Consider the following 20958-nt stretch of genomic DNA (forward strand, 5'->3'; position numbering starts at 1 on the left):
CCAAGTCAAATATCAATAGTTATGCAGATTGTAGTAGAAAACCGTCTAATACCAAACAAGTACCCCGGCTATCTCAAACCTTGCTCACCGTGTGAGGACCTTCAGACATTTTCAATTGAATATAGGCCATCGCTATATAACCCACAATGCAATAGTTGGAAGCCAGAATGAGTGTACTGCAACTTTGCCTGAGGAAATGCTGAGAAAGGGCGGGCCCATTCGTCTTCTATAAGACTAGAGATCAACCACTCTCAGCTGACTTGTTTTTTTCTCGCTCTACTCTACTCTATCCACAGTCACAACTTTTCCATCTTCTCAGTCCCGTTTCTACATACCTGTTCTGTTGGCTTTGTGCTAATTACTCCAAGTCCGCATCTTGCTTCTGAGGGTTTAAGTACCTTTGCCTTGAAAACCACTAGTTAAAGAGAGTTGTCTTGTCTCTTGAGATGACCATCCGGACTATTCTCGCGGCGGCTCTGGCCTTTGCTAGTACAGCGAGAGCTACACCCATTGAATCGACGACTAGCATGAACTCTAACAAATTCATGAACATGGCGTACTACGGAAGCTGGTCTGTTACTCTCTAACAAGTGATATACCACATCGTCTGATCTCACTTGCGACTAACACATGAATAGGTCTATTTACGCTCGTGAATTCCCGATTTCCCAGCTAAATACCGAGACCCTTACCCACATCAACTACGCGTACCTAAACCTCTATAAAAATGGCACAGTTTACTATGGCGATCTCTGGGCTGATCTTCAAAAGCCCTTTGAAGGTGACTCCGGCTCAGCTTCACACGTTTATGAGAAGGGTGACCACCAGACCAAGGCTTATGGCTGTGTTGGCCAGTTATACAAGCTCAAGCAGAAGAATCGACATGTCAAAACAACCCTCTCTATTGGAGGGTTTACCCGGTCCTCAAACTTCCCTGCAGCTGCTTCTACGGAAGAAAGACGCGCAGAATTCGCCAGAAGTTCCGTCAAGCTACTGGCTGACTGGGGATTTGATGGCATCGATATTGTTTGGCAGTACCCCAAGACCCAAGACGCTGCTGACGACTACATCGCTCTACTGAAACGTGTTCGTCAGGAATTGGATGAGTATGCCGCACAGCATACTCCTGATTACCACTACACCCTGACTATTGTTGCTCCTCCCAATCCGGAGGATTACCAATATCTTGACATGAAGAGCCTAGGCGAAGTTCTCGACTACGTCAATCTCCCGGGGTGGTACACAGGGAGTTGGAGCGATGGGACGGGGTATCTATCTAACCTTTACCCCTCCAAGCAGAATACCATTTCTACCCCATTCAACGTCGCCGACGTTGTCGAGGCCTATCTGGAGGGCGGTGTTCCTTCACACAAGCTAATTCTCGGGATTCCGATCTACAGTCACTCTTTTGAGGAAACTGATGGCATGGGCGAGGCGTTATACGAACTGTCTCCAAAGACCACAAGCGTCGGGCCCAACGCCGAATTTGGTTGGAAGCTTGGTACTTGGGAAGCCGGTACTTGGGATTACAAGGATCTTCCTCAGGCTGGTGCCGAGGAATTTGACGACGATGAAGTCGTTGGTCACTATTCGTACGACAAGACTAAGAGACAGTTGGCTGTCTACGACACCCCCAAAACCGTTACCAAAAAAGTTGAATTTCTGCACAGCAAGGGTCTCGGTGGTACTATGTTTTGGGAGGCCACTGCCGACAAGGAGGGGCAAGATTCTCTGATTTCCACTGCCTTCAACGCCCAGGGTGGTTCCTTAGAGGCTTTGGTCAGTGAAAACCAGCTAAACTACCCTGACAGTGTCTACATCAACATTGCTGCCGCTGGTAAGGCTGCCGCGTCTGTTTCTAGCTAAGTCAGGTACTGCTCATGCCGTCTTAGCTTGTGGGTAGGAAAAGAGTCATCGAGCAACTTGGGATCCAAGAACATTTCTATAATGGCCCTTTCAACTATGATCAATTATTATTATACAGATAAATACATGAAATGCGAAACTCAGCCAAGTCTCTCAGTGAGGCAATTTCATGTCTATGCACAGAAGACTAAAATAAAGTGCAGGAAAAGGGTGCTATATAGTCGATTCAATATGTGCGTGTGTAACTTCTCCAATAACAAAAGCAAAAAGGACTAACTACTAGGTCACATTAAGCTAAAAGAGATCAAGCCATGTTGGGATTGTGATAATTCTAGAATGATTTTGACAGGTTCCCTATTTTCACAAACTTCTTAGTTGCTCGCGTTGTCTCCTCTAACATGGCGGGTTCCTTGTCTCTCATCATCTGTCAGAATTCCGTGTGAAGAACAATGCAATATATAATCATGCACAATGTCTATCATTGGCAGACGATTCTTTTGCCGAGTTCCTCGTATCGAGTAGCATCTATATCTGAAGCAGGACCAATCGGGTGCCGCGCATGAGAAATACCCCTGATCCTATCTTGCAGGTTACCCGTCATGGTTCACCAACGGCAGTAAAATCAAACTTTTAACTATTGAACATGCGACAGTTCTTTCTTGAGATCGTCTGTGGGGTACCTGGCGTGCATCCTCAAGTGTACGCGCGAGGGGTTTAAGCTCTGTTCGTCTTGACGTGTCTCGACATTGTTTATGGTTCCTTTGCGCCCAAAATAGCGCCTAACGCCATGTGGGTGTACATAGTTGTCAGCGCAAGTAAAACCTCTTGCAGCCCTGATACATTCTACCGATGGGAAAATATCAAGCACAAGCGAAAGGACCAGCTAACTGGGACGATCTATCCACATCATGAGGCTACGGTTGTTGGCTGATTTCAAGAACGCAACCGGCTAGTGTTGTTAAAGCCGGCCCCGTTCCGCATTTAACCTCGATGCCGCTGTTCACGTCTTTGCATATCTGGTGTCGCCAGATTTGTGGTCGCCAATGTAACACTGGCTTGAGCTCGACTTCCGAGAGGCTTAGCCTTACGATGAAGATGGTCCTAGTGCCAAACTCCGATATTTCCGATAAACGCGAGGTTTAAACGAAGGAAAAATATAACACAATAGCTTACTACACAGCAAGTCATCACCAACAGAACCGCTTAAGGACTTCAAGGACTTCAAGGACACAAAGGCCAGTGCGTCGTAGCTCGCATACATCTCTGCGTGGTCATATTTATGTGACTACCCTTGTATAGGCTGCACGGGTTACCAAGGGCTCTGGGCCTGCCAGGTAACTAGTGGTGCCTGAGTTCCAAAACTTTGCGTTTTTTTGCATAATCTGTGCCACAAATCAGTATGAAATCGTGGCTGCTTGTAGACTCACGGCGTTAACAGCGCCAACAGCGCTTATCGGAAACTCCTTTGCTGAATGAATAGTTAGTTACCTTCGACACAAACGTGCTGCACCATTCGGTGTTCCCTTTGAGTGACTTCACCCCTGCCACTAACCAAGTTGACCCGTTCAAGTGCGAAAACGAAAGAATTGCCCTTGCGTGCTATGATCCGATTGCCACTGAGTCTAGTCTCATTGGCCCTCGTACTATCTTTATTCTCGTGATCTTCGTTTGGACAGATGAGGATGAAGAGGGCACATACTACTCCCTGGCCATGGTTGTCGTAATCAAAAGATGGTAAAACTAGAAGCATAATGTTCTATGCAGAGTTGAGTGCTTAATTTTGTGACTGGTCTTCGAAGACCTCTGTGCTGTTCTCACTAAACTGAGCACAAGTCCATCGTGATTATGGCTGTAGGAGAGCCCAGAACCCCACAACTAGTGCTAACTACGTATCACAGGGTCAAGAATGAAGAACTTGTTTCTCGAATGCTGCAGGGGACAGGGGTTTTTGAAGATACCGGGAAGTGGGCTTTAGGTATACATAGAAAGGCATACCAGTAATATGCACGGTCACATAATGGTGGTAGCTAGTGGGAATCGTCAAAGTTTCCATCGCTATTCCCATAATCATCATGTCTATGCTTTGTGTTCCCAAATACGATCATTCCGAGCCCTCTTGCTGCGATTTGTTTGTTGGCTCCTATAGCTAAGACGAGAAAAGATTTGTGCAGCCAAGATGCCACGGACGGACGGGGTCACCCACATTGTATAAAGGTCTACGACCACCACCTTCTATCCGACGTATTAATCACTCTCTACACTTCATTCACAACAATCATTCATTTCAGCCACCCTTCTTCCAGCTTCTCTTCGCTGTGTCTCTCTTTAACCCGCGTTTCTTTCTACTTCTTCCACCTTTGAACCTTAACGCTCACTGCGAGGTTCAAATATCACTCTCTCAAAAAACAGAATCCACACTCACTTAACCTTCCGAATATGTCTGTCAAGAATCTCGTTGCTGGTGCTCTGGCCCTCGCGGTTACAGGTAGTGCCGCGCCCGCCGACTTGATGACCAGCTCGAACCCTGACGGGTTCATGAACATGGTCTACTATACCGACTGGTATGCTGCTCCCCCAAATGTGCCTCATAATCGTGTCTACTTTTTTGTGACTAACAAACAAACAGGTCTGTTTACATTCGTGAATTCCCCGTTTCCAAGCTAAACCCCAAGACTATCACCCACATCAACTATGCTTTCTTGAATCTTTTTGACAACGGTACAGTTTATCCTGGTGATGTCTGGGCTGATTTCCAGAAGCCTTTCGACGGTGACGTTGGCCCGGCTTTATACTTTGATGAGGATGGAGTTCTCCAGACCAAGGCCTATGGCTGTGTTGGCCAGCTTTACAAGCTCAAGCAGGAAAACCGCCGCATCAAGACATTCCTGTCAATTGGTGGCTGGACATGGTCTTCAAACTTCCCCGCCGCCGCTTCCACGGAAAAAGGACGTGCAGAATTCGCTAGAAGCTCCGTCAAACTGATGCGTGACTGGGGCTTTGACGGCATTGATATTGATTGGGAGTACCCCAAGACCAAGACCGAAAGCGAGAATTTCGTTGCACTGCTCAAACGTGTCCGACAGGAGCTGGACGATTACGCTGCTGTATACACTCCATCATACCACTATTCTTTGGCCATTGCTGCTCCCGCTAGTCCGACTCACTACAGCATGCTCGACCTAAAGAGTCTGGGCGAAATCCTTGATTACATCAACCTGATGAGCTACGATTACGGCGGCAGCTGGAGTGATGTGTCTGGATATCTAGCCAATCTTCACCCCTCCGAAGAGAATACGCGTGCTACCCCTCTCAACACTGCCGATGTTGTTGACGCCTATCTCAAAGCTGGTGTTCCTTCACACAAGCTTATTCTCGGCATGCCTACTTACGGCCGCTCGTTTGAAAGCACCGATGGTATTGCCAAGAGTTTCACCAAGCCGGCTGAAGGAAAGGTTGTCACTCCCGGTGTCGATGGTACCTGGGAGGTTGGTGCTTGGGATTACAAGGCTCTGCCCGTTGCTGGTGCGCAAGAGTTTGACGACGAGAAGGCGGTCGCCCACTACTCCTACGATGAGAAGAAGAAGCAGCTAATCACCTTTGATACGCCCAAGATTGTCGAGAAGAAGGTTGACTTCCTGCGCGAAAAGCGCCTGGGTGGTGCCATGTTCTGGGAGGCCAGCGGTGACAAGCAGGGCGATGATTCTTTGATTGGCACCTCTTACAAGGCCCAGGGTGGCGTCTTCAAGGCTTCGTGTGGCGAGAACCAGCTGTACTACCCTGATAGCGTCTTCGTCAATATTGCTGCTGCTGGCAAGGCCGCTGCTGCTGCTGCCTTTAGTTCTACCGCTTACACCGCTGCTGGTAGCTCTACCTTTGGTACTGGCACCGCTCCTTACGCCACTGCTACCGCTACTAGTGTCTCTAACTTTGCTACTGGTACCGCTCCTTATGCTGCTCCTGCCGCTACTGCTTGAGTCAGCCATCGCTCACACTCCGGTACGCAAGCAACAAGTAATCTATTCTTGGTGTAGTAAGCTTGGAGGAGCTCGGATCGACCCAGATGTTTCTTATGTTCTCATGTTTCATTTACTACCCGCCTGAAATCTTAATAGAATGTCGTGACTTTAACAAAATCATTCAAAGAGCCAATACCAATTCAGCGCCGGGGCTATCTTCTCCTCGTCATTTTTGTCGATATAAAACGTGATATTAGACCAAGTTCTTTCATCAAACTACCCAAGCCAATGGACAAAAAAGCTTCTATCCCATTTATTATGGAACCAACCGAGTAGATGCATTTGGCCATATGCAAGTATCACTTGTGTAACGTCACGAGTACAGATGGTTGAGCAACTAGTGATGAAAAAGATGATCATCAATCTACCTTCATGTCCATTGACTTCAAATAACTAGTTAGTGCCATTATTTTGTCTTCTGAAAGATTGAGGCGATATCCAACTTTAAACTTACAGTCTTGAAGCTGTTGATTCACCACACGTGACAGCTCTGACATCATCCCACCAGTGCAATATTAATGATCCGTTGATCAAGTTTTATTTTGCCCACCACTACACTACTATTCCGTCATCTGACTTTGCATTCAACATTACGGACACAGATGAAAATCATGAAACAAAATTTCATCAGCTCTCTGTCTCGCCCGTAAAATCTACAATCTAATCTCCGTGAAGCTAAAGAAGTGAAATCTTGTACGAATAGCTATCTCAAGGCTCTCCATGTAAAACGTAGCGGTAGCAGTCAATCACTTTCTGTTGCCTGAAGCACAAACAAACATGAATTTTCCACGCTAGCCATTTTTTAACACAGTCCTGTGAATTCAACGTCAGCTCACGCTTAGATCAGAGCTCAAGTGAAATCAAACAGGTTCATTTCGTCATGTCCAAAGTTCGGTTCTAACCCTACAGTCCCATAACCCTAGTACATACAGTCCATACTAAAACTCATCCGAAAATCAGGTCCCGAAACCCGTCTAAGTATTTTGCAGATTACTTGATTTGATTTTAGATAACAAGAGATTAGATCGATCTCATAAATGAGGCTCTTGATCAACTTTAGCCTTGAAATCTTCGCCCTTTGTCCACCCAGAGAATCAAAACACCCGCAATGATGTTATCAGCATCCTTGCACCACACAAGCAGGATAACCTCCATACTGGCTCGCCAGAGTTCCAGTGCTAGGTGCTCTCTGCGCCGCGCCTATTCTCAGACAATCTCACTCGCAAGCGAATCACGTGGCTACAATGTAAGCCCATCAGCTTTGTAGACATAGCATATGCTCCACTGACAACACCGCTTCTAGGATGCCATCGAGGCCCTAAACTCGCTACAATCTTCCTACGCCGTGATCCAGGCACGCAAGGCTGCCAACTGCAAGCCCGACGCCCGCTCCCAGCAGGAAATGCACACGTATTTCGCGCGGCTAGGCCACTCGATAGCCGACCTGCGGCGCTTGAACATTGTTCATGTGGCTGGCACCAAGGGCAAGGGTAGTACGTGCGCATATGTGGACTCGATGCTAGCAGCATGGCAGCGCACGCACGGGAGTCCACAGCGTACCGGACTATTGACGTCGCCGCACCTGATTAGCGTACGCGAGCGCATCCGGCTGGACTCACAGCCAATCTCCGAGGCGCTCTTTGCTCGTTACTTCTTCGAAGTGTGGGATCGGCTGGGCCGTGCGGCGGCCGAGGTCGGAGGCGACGGGAATGCGGGCGACCTCAACACTCGGCCAAACTATGCGCGCTATCTGACGCTCTTGGCCTACCACGTGTTCCTGCAAGAGGGCGTGGATGTGGCTGTGCTTGAGACAGGCATTGGCGGAGAATACGACGCAACAAACTTGGTCCCGGAGCCGGCAGTTACTGGCATTTCAATGCTCGGTATCGACCATGTGTTTGTGCTGGGTGGCACAATCGACAAGATTGCGTGGCACAAGGCCGGGATCATGAAGACAGGAAGCCCGAGCTTTTCCGTACCACAAGTACCCATCGCCGAAACGGTCTTGCGAAGCCGAGCGCAGGAAAAGGATGTCGGCTTGTCTTTTGTAGCACAAGACCCGAGATTAGCCACAGTGAATATCCGGCCCGATGCAGACTTCCAGCGAATGAATGCAAGTCTTGCCGTCAAACTGACCGAGACGGTTCTGCGCAAGATAGATGCAGGGTTTGAATCAAAAACGAAGCCTGGAGCTTTACCTGCCGAGTTCGTTGACGGGCTCGAGTCCGTGGTTTGGAAGGGCCGGTGTCAAATAAAGGAAGAGGAAAAAGTCAGATGGCACTTCGATGGCGCCCACACTATAGACAGCATCAACGTCTGCTCACAATGGTTCGCCCAGGAGTGCAGCAAACAGTAAGTTTCTTTTACCCGTCACTATATTCAAAAATCTAACCACAACATTCTTAGAAACATTGGTGGCCCCAAAATACTCATCTTCAATCAACAAGATCGCAAAGAAGCAGTTGACTTTCTCGACGCCATGTACAAGGTGGTCACCAAAAATAAAGTAAACTTTGATCACGTCGTATTCTGTACAAATGTGATTGAGAATCCAGCCAAAAAGGGTCAGTCCGGCAGACCCCATAATATTCAACGTTCTGCTTGCTAACTAGATACATATCTTAGACCTGGTGAACAACCAAGTTGATGTACAGGGTGTCAAAGCACTAACTGTGCAAAATACTCTGGCTGCCAAGTGGCGCCAGATAGACCCCTCCGTCACTGTGTCCGTGGCTCCCACAGTCAACCAAGCCCTCAACAAGGCACGGAATCTAACAAAGTATCTCGGCGATGGAGAAAAGGTACAGGTTCTCGTTACGGGAAGCTTCCATCTTGTGGGAGCAGTCCTATCAACAATGAGTTGAGAAATGGGTTAGGCGTAGGATAATTTCAAGCCGGATGTGAAAGACCATAAGCCCCTGCACACGTGCTACCACCAAGCGAACAAGACACATCACACCGTGTGTCTAGAAAATAGAATGCATGTATACCATTTAATACGCCACCGTTCCCATTATTTCAGTCCATACTGTCTAAATCACCGCGGAGAACCCGCAGTGCTGCAGCCACCAGGTACAAACTACCAGTAATCAGCACCTTTGGTCGCTTGTGGCGGTTCGACATCTGCCTGCTTTGCCAGTAAATGCCCTTGATAGTTTCCAGTACACTGCGCGACACAAACGTCTTGGTTTTGGGCGAAAACTTGGAAAATTCCTCCTTGGCCTTGTTCTGGATTGTCAAGGGCCGCTCGCTTTCCCCGCCCTCAGCCACAGGATCCGCGTCGTTGCGCGAGAAAAAGGCCCTCCGGAAAATCAACTGGTACGAGGTCAGCGCCGCATACTCCATCATCATCGTGCTGATCAACGGCGCCGGGTCGCGTGTCTGCTGGTTAAACACCAAGAACGGTGTGTCGTCAGGCTCCAGGTCTGCCACAAACCAGCGCACCGTTTCCCGAATGCTGTCAGTCGTGTGCGCACCGTCCAGATACAGCTTTAACCCATCCGGCATTGTTATAACTTCGCAGCGGCCGCGCAGGTACGCGTTTGTCAATCCCTCGCCGACCCAGCGTGGGTATCCAGCCGGTGGCCGCGCGGAGTCAAACGGCAGGCCCAGGTGTGTGCAGGCGGCAGCCAACGCGAGCATGCGGTTGTTGCACTGTACAGGCCCGTCGAGCAGCGCGCCGGGCATATCGGCCCACTGTGCTAAATGGGCTGCAGGAATCACAGTCAGTGGGGTTTTGTGCCACTCGGCGCGCTGTTGCAGAACGCGCAACTGGCTCACGCTCGGCACGTGGTTAATGAAAGCCGGCACGCCTGGCTTGAAGATTCCTGCCTTGTGCCACGTGATTTCGTCTAGTGTCGAGCCCAGGAACTCGGTGTGGTCAATGCCCAGGTGCGTGATGATAGATGCGCTGACAGCCCCGGCTGGCAGAATGTTAGTCGCATCGTACTCGCCGCCGATGCCGCACTCAATGACCGCGTCGCGCACGCTCTCCCGCATAAACGCATGCAGTGCCATCAGCGTCATGTAGCGGAAGAACATGGGCTTAGTGGCTGGACCTGACGGGTCGGGCACGCCATCGCCAGCATCAACAGAAGCCTGGCTTAGCTGATCCCACAGCTCAAAGAAGTACTTGGAAAAGAGCTCGCGCGAGATCGGCCGGCCATCAATGGCGATGCGCTCGCGCACACTAATCAGATGCGGACTGGTGTAGCGACCAATGGGCCCTCCTCGATTAGGGTCGTTCTGCAGAATAGATGCTGTGTAGGCAGCCGTTGAGCCCTTTCCCTTAGTTCCCGCGATGTGCACACACCGCAGATTATCGGCGAGGTCCTGGGTGGAGTAGCCAGCACGATGCAGCCACTTGTTCATCTCGGGCATAGCTTGCGAGTTGAGGTCTGTGGACGAGCTAGTCATGTGAAACTGCATAGCCAGCATCCTGTTGGACTCGATGCTGTTCAGCTTCGTGAGTGCCGAGTCATAGGTCTGGTCATGTACTAGGGTTGTAGTGATGTCCCGACGTGAATGTGGCCGGGAGCCAGGTGGAGAACTGCGGCATAATGAGGGCCGTGGCGAAGAGCCACATCCGCTGCAGAAAGTCGACCGCCTTGCTATCTGACTTCGCAATCGTGGAGAATGCTGTATTATTGACATCCTGGCTTTGTTGATCACAATTAAAACAACGGCATTGATCTGAAGCTGGAGACTCGTCGCTACTAAAAAAGTCGATACTATCACATTGTGCTTACGTCAGCAAAAGGTGGACCGCTTTCACCCAGGAACAATGACTAATGTCACACAGAGAGCGTTACACAATGACAACCAGCCAGTCTGCTTAAAACATATATTTGCTTCCCCCTACTCCGTCTATTGCTACTATACACTCGGAACACGAAGGAACCCGGCTTCACAAACCCATTCTTCCTAGCTCTACTGCTGCTGCTCCAGCCTCAAGCTTTGCAATCTCGCCTCGGTAGAAATAACCTGCAAGGCACATACCAGTTAGCATCATATCACTTGATAAAAAGAGACAGGGACGATGAGATTCACTTACATCCAAAGCCTGCTGTACCTCCAGTACCTTGCGTACCTCGCCCAGCCAGTCGCGGCTCAGCATCTTGGCCCAACCCGACAGACCGTTAACCTCACGCGCCGCGTTGTCCAGATCGCCCTCCTCAAGGTACGTCTGCGCACGGGTCAGGATGCTCTCGACATCGTCGCCATCAGCAAGACCCGACTTCTTGAACATGACCTTGCTCAGCAGCACGCTAGACGCGTGGCTGGCAACGCCAGCGTCCTCGGGCAGCAGTGAGGCCTTGCGGACCTCGGAAGCCACGCGGCGGAAGCGGTCAACGAGCTCTGACGGCGCGGCAATGCCGCGCTGGTATGCCGAGGGGTTGATTGAAGCGACGGCAGCATCGACGACAGGGTCCTCGGCCGCAATCTCCTTGAGCGCCACAAGCTCAGACACAAACGGCTTAGAGTGATGTGTGTTCTCAAGCGAAGCGCGCACCGCTTCGACGGCCACGTGCAGCTGCTGAGTCTGCAGGTTGCTGTCGACCACGGCGTTCCAGCCGTCGGCTAGCTTCTCCAGTCCACTGACAGCAGACGAAAGGTCGCGCAGCTTGGCGAGGCGGCCCTCGCGCTCAGCCTCGACCTGGGCCTTGATCTGCTTGGTGAACTGGCGCTTGAGGCTCACAGCCTGCTCCATGAGCTGGGCGTTGAGGCGCTCCTCCATGAGACTTTTCTCGCGTTCCTGGAGTAGCTCGACCTTTTCGTTGTACGCCTTTTGGATGCGCTCCATCTCCTGCTCAAATTCTTGGCGCCAAACAATCTCCTGGTTGATCATGACCTGCTCCACACGCTTGACCATCTCATCGGCAGCTTTTTCAAACTCAACCACCTTGCTAGAAACCTCGGCGGCGGCATTCTTCTTGGCATCGCTCTTGACACCCTCGATCTTGTTCAAGACGTTGTTAACACCATCCTTGGCCTTGTTAATAGTCGACCCGTAGCGACCCTGGGCATTGTCGGCGTTGATGACGACAATCAGGTCGTTGACGATGTGCACCAAGTCCTGCACAATAGCGTCCTCGGCATTCTTCATCTTCAGCAGATCAATCTTGGGGACGGGGGGTATCCGTGAAGGCTCGTTAACCTGAGGGGCAACGAACTCGGCCTCCTTAGCCACAGGAGCAGCCTTCTTAGTCACCTCGGCCGACGGTGTGGGAGCGGGCTTAGGCTCAGTCTTGACAACCTTGGGCTCGACCTTTTTGATTTCAGGCTTGGGCTCAGCCTTCTTCACCTGGACAGGGCCAGCACTGGTGCGGCGAGCGTCGTTGCTATCAGCCACACGCCACGAAGCCCCGCTCTGAGCCGGCACGGTCACTGTAGCATCCAGCTGCTTGGAGTGACCGAGGGAGTCGGTGAAGCGCTTGCGGAACTCCTGCTCCTCCATATAGAGCACAGCCTGCTCAGCAAAGGGCACATACTCGGTAAAGAGGTCGTGGAAGTCGTCGTTGATGCGCGAGTACCAAACACCACCAGCAAAGCCAATCACACCCAGCAGGGCCAAGCGGAAGACAAAGTTACGCAAGCGGCGCAGGAACCCGGGCTTCTTGGGCGGCGTGGGTGGTGGCGGAGTCGACTTGTCGGCGGATTTAGAGGCAGTGGCTGATGAGGGCGGTTTCACGGCAGTCGCCGCGGCGGCGGTGGCGGGAGTCGGCGCAGGGGTGGGTTTGGCAGTCGGCGTAGCAGGGGATGTCGGCTTCGCAGCGGCCTGGGCGGCCTGGGCGGCAGCAACCTTGGCAGCAACGGACGAAGCAGCAGGAACCGCGGCGGGAGTCACAGGCTGGGACGGCTTACTGGAGAAGTAGCACTACAATGGCAGAAAGACAGAGTTAGCATTGGTACTAGCATGAGCTTTGTCTGTCCACAAGATGATGCATAACTGCAGCGGCCATGCATTGCCGCAGCCAATTAGCGGGGTGGAGAGCTGCTTTTTAAAAGGTATCGGTACTCGAATGTTCGAGTGGCAGACTTGAGTCAAGTTGAGGGTCTTGGGGAGCTCCGTTCGCCCAGAAAGCCCCCAGAAATAATACATAAAAAAAAATCAAAAAGCAGCCCTCTACACCACGAGCTACAGCCACATGCAAGCGCACCAGCAGCAACGTCAGCAGTCTTGGCCCCAATGGCTCACACAATTGCCACTATTCACGTGTAGGGAAGATTGGCGGCGTTGTTTCGTACCCGGGCAGTAGGACCGAGCTGGCGCGCGGCAGCACCAGCACCGACAGCACCAGTGCGGCTATTGAGCGCCCTGACGGAGCTGATTGATGACCGCAGCATTGGAGGACGGCGATTCCGGGATGGAAGTAGGATAAAGGAAAGGGGATTTGCGGGTCGACGGGAATCAAGCTCAGAAGACGAGAGCGACAGCGGCAGCGGAACAACAAGGCCAAGGTCGTTAAATCTGCACTGGTGAAGCTTGGGAATCGTTGTCTCTACCGGGGCGAGAAATTATCGTCAGTTCGCTGGTGGGTGAACTTCGGGTGAATGTCTCTGGTTAGGTTCAGCTGGATCATCTCAAGCTCGTAAGCCTGAGACACTTGAGACAGTGGGCTTCACAGGCAGCTGGGCCCTGAAGGACACTGGTTTACAGAGTCTAAAAGTTTGCATGCCCTGGAACGGGTTTTTCAGAGACCGACAGGATATTCAGGGTTACAAACCCTTAATATGTCAACAAGAGAGTCACTCGCCACTGTCGTCAACTAGAAAACAAACACGTCGAATAGCAATAAAGAAATAGTATGAAAGAGGCAAAGCAACACAGTAAATACAAGAAACAAAATCTTAGAAACAGAAATATAGCATAGGAATAAAGAAAAAAACATTAAAACACCCAGGGCCTCAATAATATCCAGTCGTGCGCTGTATGACGGCGACATCAACAACGAGAAGAACCAAGAAATATAACGAGCAAAGCAAAACACGAGGACGCCAAAGAAGAAACCTTAGCAGGAACAAGGGCCGGCCAGATTAGTGTTTGCGTTTTCACCCGACACCTTGATACCTGGCCGGGTCGAGCCGGGGCGCATGTGTCTAGGGCTTGCCTGGTCGTGGGGTAGCGTCTCTGCTATGGTATCAAAGATCTCGGCGACGTTCTCGCCTGACTTGGCCGACGTCTCGAAGAACAAAAGGTTGGCTTCGCGGGCATAGGCCTCAGCGTCGGCAATAGGCACGGCGCGCTTATCCGGCTGTTCCTGTACCAGATCGAGCTTGTTGCCGGCAAGGGCAATGACAATGTTCTCGTTGGCTTGTCTCTGGAGTTCCTTAACCCAAGCCTTGGCCTTGTCTAAGGATGCCTAGAGAGGACAAGAGCTTAGTTAGCATGAGCAGACGAGGAGAGGGGTAGACGAAATATAATAGCAGCATGACGTACCGCCTGTGTGATATCGTAGACAACTACAGCGCAATTGGCGTTTCGGTAATACATGGGGGCAAGAGACTTGTAACGCTCCTGACCGGCGGTATCCCAGATTTCGAACTTGACAATGTTCTTGTCCTTGGTCTCGACTTTCTGGGTAAGGAAAGCAGCACCGATAGTGGATTCCCGGAAGGAGTCAAATTGGTCCTGTTGTGATATCGTAATCGAGTTAGACGACAAGGGACGAGACTGGTGTGAATTCAACAGGACTACATACCTTGACAAAGCGAAGAACTATCGAAGACTGCATAAACAACAAAACCATGTGTTAGTATGTATTTCTGTTGGGTAGTCCGTCTGGGACATAGTCGAGAAGATCGCATCGCAGATGGGCGTAGTCAATCGTGAAACAAGACATGAGGGGAGGGGAAAATGCAAGAGTAAGCGCCAAAGCTGGGTTTACAGTACCTTTCCCACAGCAGACTCGCCTAGTTCGAAGAAATAACTAGAAGTTAGCATTGCGATATAGCACCTAGATAGAAGACTCCGGGCCGACATACCGAGCAGCACAAGCTTGAACTGCAGCGTAGGAGGGTTCAAGCCACCGTGGGCGGGGGCATGGGGACCGCGTGCAGACATGGCCAAAGATGCGACGAAGTGATAACGGCGAAGAAAGAAACGTTGAAGAGAGGGGAATCGAGGAAAGCGAGCGGCGGGTTGGCGGACTGGTTATGGACTGGCACAGACAAGGCGATAAGATGGCGGCGATGGTCGAGTAGTGGGCTTAGATAGCAAAATGCCTGATGGTGTTGATGGAATGGAGGCTTTCAAAGAGAGAAACTGGGGGCCGTCAACCAAAGAAGAGCGAAAAACACGAGGCCGGTGAAACGAGACGCAGGAATATATATGTCGTTAATATAGGCCTGTTTTTTTTTCAAGATTTGTGTTGTCGGTGTCGAAAAAAAAGTAGCCAGGAGAGAGCTTGGGCGTTGAGTTCAGGTGAAGGCATGAATGGGGGAGTCGAATGAGCTGACGGAGATGATGGAGGCTGAAGAATCGGCTCAAGAAGCTACAGAAGGTCTACACTGGATCACAGGCTTGAAGAGAGGAGCCAATAGAGGTTATGGGCGCTGGAGTGAGCTGCCAGCTGGCAGCAGGGGTTGGACAGGTGATAAAGGTGATGCTGGAGTGCAGAACAAAACACCACTGGGAAGACCAAAGGAAAAAATGTAAAACTAAATGTAGGCTGGGGACAAGGCAGCCAGGAAATATGCAGCGGCTTGGCTCTCACTATCGCTAACTCTATGACAACACAACCTCCGCCCCTTCAATCCCGCGATCCGTTGATTGCCGATTTGATTGCTTCATCTGTCACGTGGGACTTAACTGGCTGCTGCTGCCAGCTGACAGCAGTAGGCTGCCAATACGCCCAACACAGATTCCTGTCAAACTTTGTGGTGAGGATGACGATCGCCAGGCAGGCTCATTATTGAAACAGGACCCATTGCTAGTAATTTGCTGCTTACGACAGCGGCTTTGGGGCATTTAGCTCAGGAACACGACCCCTGAAGTCTGCCCACATCACTAAACCAGCACCCTGTACCCATATTAATGCCCTGTACATACCTCTCCTGTGGCGCTGAGGAGAGCTTATTTGGCCTCTTGCTTGAGGTCTGGGCCTTTGCTAGTAAGCTGTAGCTCCGCCTCATTTGGCATTTTCAATTGTTGGGTTGCTTCATCACTCGGTGGTTAGGAGCTTCTATTTGTGATCTTCCCTCTCCTTTTACGCCGCCATCTTCATTCTTCTGTGTCTTGCGTCAGTTTCCTTTGTCCTCGTCGTCGTTCTCTATTCCATATAATATTGATCCTTTCATTTGTCCCTTTTTTTTTTGTTGCCGAGCTACCCACTCCCGAGCTTGGTCCTCTCTAAACAACCTTAACTTTTACAGCCTCCATTCAACACATCTGCCAAACACCACCCATTTCCAACCATGACTTCTCTCGGCGGCGCGGTGCTACCGTATCGCGACATCAATGTCCAGATCTCTGACCACTCATACCTCTTTTCATCACCGTCGTCGCCTAATGCCCAAAGTCTCGTGATCGACCGCCCCACGGGCGACATCCGCCTTCAAGAGTCCGGCGCCGGCTCTCTGTCCAGAGCAACCCAGGTCATGAGCATCGCCGGCATCCTGGGCATGATCCAGCTACGCCTGGGTACGTTATCGTGATCGGCCGCATCCACTACCTTGGCCTCCAGTGTTCTGACTTTGCCTTGTAGACAAGTACATTATCTTTATCACCAAGGCTCAGCCCATGGGCCGCCTCAAAGGCCACATGGTCTATAAAATTGCCTCGACCCAGATCATGCCTATACGCAAGCGCCAAATCCACGATCCCGACGAAGATACCTTTTTGGCTCTGCTCAAGACCTTCTTGACAAGCGGTGCCATGTACTTTTCCTACTCCATTGACCTAACCAGCTCGTTCCAGCGCCAAGCCCAAAGCAGCCCCGCTCAACCGTTATGGATGCGCGCCGACGACCGCTTTTTCTGGAACAAGTTTGTGTCTTCTGATTTGATCAAGTTCCGCTCGCTAGGTGGTGGCAGCTACCCCGGCTCCCAGGCTGGCGTTGACCCCTTCATTCTGCCCGTCATGTACGGCATGCTGGAAATCCGCCCGACTACTTTCAAGCAGACCCCCGTGACCCTGGTGCTTATTTCCAGGCGATCTAGACATCGTGGCGGTACCCGCTTCTTCACACGTGGTCTCGATGAGGACGGAAACCCTGCAAATTACAATGAAACGGAACAGATTGTCATTCTCAACGACGGCAACGGCGGTATGGGCGGCTTCGCCGGCAGCAGCGATATGCAGAGCGGCAAACTGGGTAACTTGCAGGAAATGCAAGTCATGTCATACGTGCAAATACGTGGTAGCGTTCCGGCGCACTGGGCCGAGGTCAACGACCTCAAGTACACTCCCAAGATCCAGCTTACGCGAGGACTGGAGGCTGCCGTGCCCGCTGCCCAGGCGCACTTGGGCCAACAGATCAACATCTACGGCGACACATATCTTATCAATCTAATCAACCAACAGGGCCGCGAAAAGCAAGTCAAGGACTGGTTCGAGCAGATCGTATCGCTGGTCAAAGCTAGCCAGCCCAAGCTGTTTGAGCGTTTGCACTACGTCTACTTCGACTTTCACCATGAAACAAAGGGCATGAAGATGTCGCGTGCCTATAACCTGGTCGAGCGCATGGAAAACATACTGCCGCACCAGGCCTACTTCCGCGCGTCTGACGCACCGGCAAGCAAAGACGGCCGCCTCGAAGTGCGCCATCTACAGAACTCGGTCATGCGTACCAACTGCATGGACTGTCTGGATCGCACCAACGTTGTGCAAAGCATGTTTGCACGCTACATGCTCAACCGCATCTTTGTTGACGTGGGCCTCATGGCGCCCGACTCTAACTTTACATCGGAAGATCCCGCATTCGAAGAGCTCTTCCGCAACCTATGGGGTGACAATGCCGACACCGTTTCAGGTACATATTCAGGCACCGGCGCCATGAAGACAGACGTCACACGCACCGGCACACGGACCAAGATCGGTGCTCTACAGGACGGTCGCATTGGCGTGACACGCTACTTCCTGAACAACTTTATGGATGGCCCGCGCCAGGACTCGTTTGATCTATTCCTAGGTACATATCTTCCTGGCAGCGCCAACATTGGCTCATCGCTGGTCTTTGCCGACCGGCGGCCCGTGCTGATCCAGGCCGTGCCGTACCTCTTTGGTTTCAGTTTGGCCATGATATTTATTGCGTATGTGTCGACGCCTGGCTCGGCCATGCTGTCGCTGCGGCTGTTCTCCATTATCTGGGCGCTAGTGGCAGCGTGGAGCGCCTTCTTTATCAAGAGCCACGGCAAGCTGTATGTCAACTGGCCCAAGCTGCGGCCGCAGCAATATGCAGTTGATGGGTTCAACGAGCATCTCACCAAGGCGACCAAGGATCTAGTTCTAGGACCACATCTGAAGAAGCACATGGTTAAACGTGAGCGTGGCTTGAGTATGGCGCAATACACAAGCGCAGAGGAGGGGAAGAAGCGAATCGAGTAGTGGAACGAGGACCTCGACATTACTATGTCTGCAGACAATACACTACTGTCGAGTTGCTTTTTTATTACCGTACTTTTCTTTTTTGGGTGCTAGACTCCTTGTATTTCGTCTATTCGACGACTCTAATTATTAGCTCATACTACACTTTTTCTGGTGTTATCACAGTGTCATAATGCTTATCAACGCCGCCGAATAAATCAGTGAATGCTGAACCCGCTTAGAGGGATCCAGTGCCCATTGCACGCCTGAGCGGGTCCATTGAGTCACCGTCTAGTGCATCATAACGTGCCCCTTTGGCGGCTTGATTTTTTGCACCCGCGCCTTATCAAAGGCCGCACACTGCACCACACACACAAATGCAACCAAGGTGGTGATTTTCCACAATGACGGATCTCCTGGACGAGCCCAAGTACGGCCGCTTCCATTTCACGCGCGTGGGCGTAGCAGCCGTGATTTACAATGCCGAGGGCAAAGTCCTGACAGGCGTGCGGCTTAGCAAGGGCCAGGGCAATGGTGAGTTATAAGTTGGCCTAGAATTGGCCCTCTCCGTCACGAATCTCGCCATTAACTTCCACGCTGCAGGCGCGCTCCAGTTCCCAGGCGGCCACCTGGAAAAGGACGAAAGCACCTTCTCCTGCGTACGGCGGGAAGCCAAAGAAGAGACCGGCCTCGACGTCCTCGTTGACTGCCAACCCTTCGCTCCGGATCCTCTTCGCTCACAGCCAGCCAGCGTCTCTCCGGCACCAGCTATCCGGACCGCCGACTTTGCTGGCCTTGCTGCGCCGCCACTCGAGCCCTTTGCGCATACGCCCGACGGGTCTGGGCCTGTGGACTACAAGCCGCTCAAGGCTAACTCGGCAGCGACGCCGTGGGAGGCGCGCCCGGCGGCCGTCGTTAACCAGATGTTCTCGGATGATGGGCGGCATTATATTACACTTTTTGTGCGCTGTGTGGTGCGCGATGCCGATGAAGTGCCGCGTGTGATGGAGCCGGATAAGTGCCAGAGCTGGGAGTGGCGCTCGTGGGAGGAGATCAAGGCATATGAGCGGGAGGGCTACGGGAAGCTGTTTGCACCTCTGCCGGTGCTGCTAAGCCAGTACCGTGGGGATCAGGATCTGTATAAGCGCCCTACTGGGGATGAATGTTTGTTACTGTGAGAGAAGTACAAGGTCATGTGATAGTTCAATATGTAGAACTGATATCCAGGCGTAAACTATAGCCGCCCAGGTTACAAACGATAACTAGTTAATGTCAGATACTAGTCATCACGCGCCGTCCATTCCTTGCAAGCCTCCAGAATTCTCTCATGCGGACCAGCGTCACCCGAAGCCTTTAGAAGCTCGCGCCATTCTTCATCGCCCAGGCCCTTGAAGAAGATGAGCAAACTGACCCAAACGAAGTCGGCATAGCTAACCTGCGCACCTAGGAAGAACGGGCCATCGGTCTCCTTGAACAGCTCTGTAACGCTGGCAATATGCGGTGCAGCCGCCGCCCAGGCCTTGGCGCCACCATGCGCTTTACCTAGCTCGGTGGGTGTCACACCACCACAAATCTGGGTGCGAGTGCGATTCCAGTAGTCCACTGACTCGGGACCCAGGTATACCTGAGGAATGGCCGGGATAAAGATAGGCATCAGAGCCCCGCAGATCTGGTCGACGAGAGGCTTGAGACGCGATAGCACTGGCGCATCCAGTTGGAGCGGATGCGAAGGGTAGCGGCGCTCGATTTCGTCGGCAATCTGGAGCGAGTCGATCATGTAGCTGCCGTCAGGGAACTTCACGGCCGGGATGGTGTAAGTTGGCTCCAGATAGGGCGGACCGGTGAAGGGAGTAACACTAGGGGTGCAGAGTTAGAGACTTGTTGCGAGGAGGAAACAGAATGGTACATACTGGCCCTCAAGCCGCGACTTAATATCGGGATATTCAACCTGGACGATTTTAGTTTCTGACCTTCAAATTCATTTCAAAAGCCCATGGAGACTCACCCATTCAGTGCCATAGTCAATGCCCTTGTAATTGAGAATAAGGCGAGCTGTCCACCACTGCAATTAGCATCTTCATCTCTGTGCAGCCAAGACTGGGAGTACCTCCTGACATACTCCTCCAGGGGTTCAGCGACCATCCCTTCTGCGGGGCCTTGGTGGGCAGGTCGAAAAAGATGAGCTTCTCAGCCATTGTAGCAGTCAATAGGGGATGAATATGGATAGGGGATCGCAAAGAAAGAGTCTCTCTCCAATGAGATGTTTCCGGGTGGTCTGCTTGCTTTAAAACTTAAGCTCAACCACCCCCATCGGCTTAAACACAGAAACAGTGTGGGGTTTCTCTGACTAACCGAGTATGTACAACATACATACATAATTACATAGCATATCGTATTAGCCTCAAGAACGAAACAACCATCTCAACAAAAGTCCCTTGATTTCCAATGCTGGCTTCCATCGGGCAATCGAGTCGTTTTTCGTATTCGGCCACATGTTCTCCACTCAACATCCGTTCATACATAGAGTAGACGCCGTGTTCATCTAGACTC

At 51.4% G+C, this 20958-nt stretch overlaps 9 protein-coding genes across 9 annotated transcripts; 5 read left to right on the forward strand and 4 right to left on the reverse strand.

Moving 5' to 3' along the window:
- Positions 1 to 446: 446 nt before the first annotated feature.
- On the forward strand, positions 447 to 1866 carry BROUX77_001815 (uncharacterized protein; the record flags this gene model as incomplete). Its single annotated transcript, XM_073746286.1, has 2 exons — positions 447 to 571; positions 639 to 1866. 2 exons carry the CDS (start codon positions 447 to 449, stop codon positions 1864 to 1866), a joined length of 1353 nt encoding a protein of 450 aa, XP_073606897.1.
- Positions 1867 to 4302: 2436 nt separating this feature from the next.
- Positions 4303 to 5840, forward strand: BROUX77_001816 (uncharacterized protein; the record flags this gene model as incomplete). The annotated part of the gene is made up of 2 exons (XM_073746287.1): positions 4303 to 4427; positions 4493 to 5840. The coding sequence occupies 2 exons, from the start codon at positions 4303 to 4305 to the stop codon at positions 5838 to 5840; spliced, it is 1473 nt and encodes a 490-aa protein (XP_073606898.1).
- Positions 5841 to 6990: 1150 nt separating this feature from the next.
- Positions 6991 to 8746, forward strand: BROUX77_001817 (uncharacterized protein; the record flags this gene model as incomplete). Its single annotated transcript, XM_073746288.1, has 4 exons — positions 6991 to 7128; positions 7186 to 8234; positions 8289 to 8446; positions 8508 to 8746. 4 exons carry the CDS (start codon positions 6991 to 6993, stop codon positions 8744 to 8746), a joined length of 1584 nt encoding a protein of 527 aa, XP_073606899.1.
- A 154-nt stretch (positions 8747 to 8900) lies between these two features.
- On the reverse strand, positions 8901 to 10535 carry BROUX77_001818 (uncharacterized protein; the record flags this gene model as incomplete). Its single annotated transcript, XM_073746289.1, has 1 exon — positions 8901 to 10535. The coding sequence occupies one exon, from the start codon at positions 10533 to 10535 to the stop codon at positions 8901 to 8903; it is 1635 nt and encodes a 544-aa protein (XP_073606900.1).
- Positions 10536 to 10811: 276 nt separating this feature from the next.
- On the reverse strand, positions 10812 to 13229 carry BROUX77_001819 (uncharacterized protein; the record flags this gene model as incomplete). The annotated part of the gene is made up of 3 exons (XM_073746291.1): positions 10812 to 10865; positions 10936 to 12759; positions 13131 to 13229. 3 exons carry the CDS (start codon positions 13227 to 13229, stop codon positions 10812 to 10814), a joined length of 1977 nt encoding a protein of 658 aa, XP_073606901.1.
- Positions 13230 to 13894: 665 nt separating this feature from the next.
- BROUX77_001820 (uncharacterized protein) lies at positions 13895 to 14946 on the reverse strand (the record flags this gene model as incomplete). The annotated part of the gene is made up of 5 exons (XM_073746292.1): positions 13895 to 14245; positions 14323 to 14514; positions 14585 to 14611; positions 14776 to 14795; positions 14868 to 14946. The coding sequence occupies 5 exons, from the start codon at positions 14944 to 14946 to the stop codon at positions 13895 to 13897; spliced, it is 669 nt and encodes a 222-aa protein (XP_073606902.1).
- A 1352-nt stretch (positions 14947 to 16298) lies between these two features.
- BROUX77_001821 (uncharacterized protein) lies at positions 16299 to 18429 on the forward strand (the record flags this gene model as incomplete). Its single annotated transcript, XM_073746293.1, has 2 exons — positions 16299 to 16524; positions 16589 to 18429. 2 exons carry the CDS (start codon positions 16299 to 16301, stop codon positions 18427 to 18429), a joined length of 2067 nt encoding a protein of 688 aa, XP_073606903.1.
- Positions 18430 to 18812: 383 nt separating this feature from the next.
- BROUX77_001822 (uncharacterized protein) lies at positions 18813 to 19586 on the forward strand (the record flags this gene model as incomplete). Its single annotated transcript, XM_073746294.1, has 2 exons — positions 18813 to 18942; positions 19012 to 19586. 2 exons carry the CDS (start codon positions 18813 to 18815, stop codon positions 19584 to 19586), a joined length of 705 nt encoding a protein of 234 aa, XP_073606904.1.
- A 101-nt stretch (positions 19587 to 19687) lies between these two features.
- On the reverse strand, positions 19688 to 20603 carry BROUX77_001823 (uncharacterized protein; the record flags this gene model as incomplete). The annotated part of the gene is made up of 4 exons (XM_073746295.1): positions 19688 to 20264; positions 20319 to 20356; positions 20414 to 20460; positions 20528 to 20603. 4 exons carry the CDS (start codon positions 20601 to 20603, stop codon positions 19688 to 19690), a joined length of 738 nt encoding a protein of 245 aa, XP_073606905.1.
- Between the last annotated feature and the right edge of the window lie 355 nt (positions 20604 to 20958).

Source organism: Berkeleyomyces rouxiae (genome assembly GCF_048999995.1).
Source record: "Berkeleyomyces rouxiae strain 22BRR77 chromosome Unknown BrBRR77_ptg000002l, whole genome shotgun sequence".
Classification (NCBI taxonomy): Eukaryota; Fungi; Ascomycota; class Sordariomycetes; order Microascales; family Ceratocystidaceae; genus Berkeleyomyces; species Berkeleyomyces rouxiae.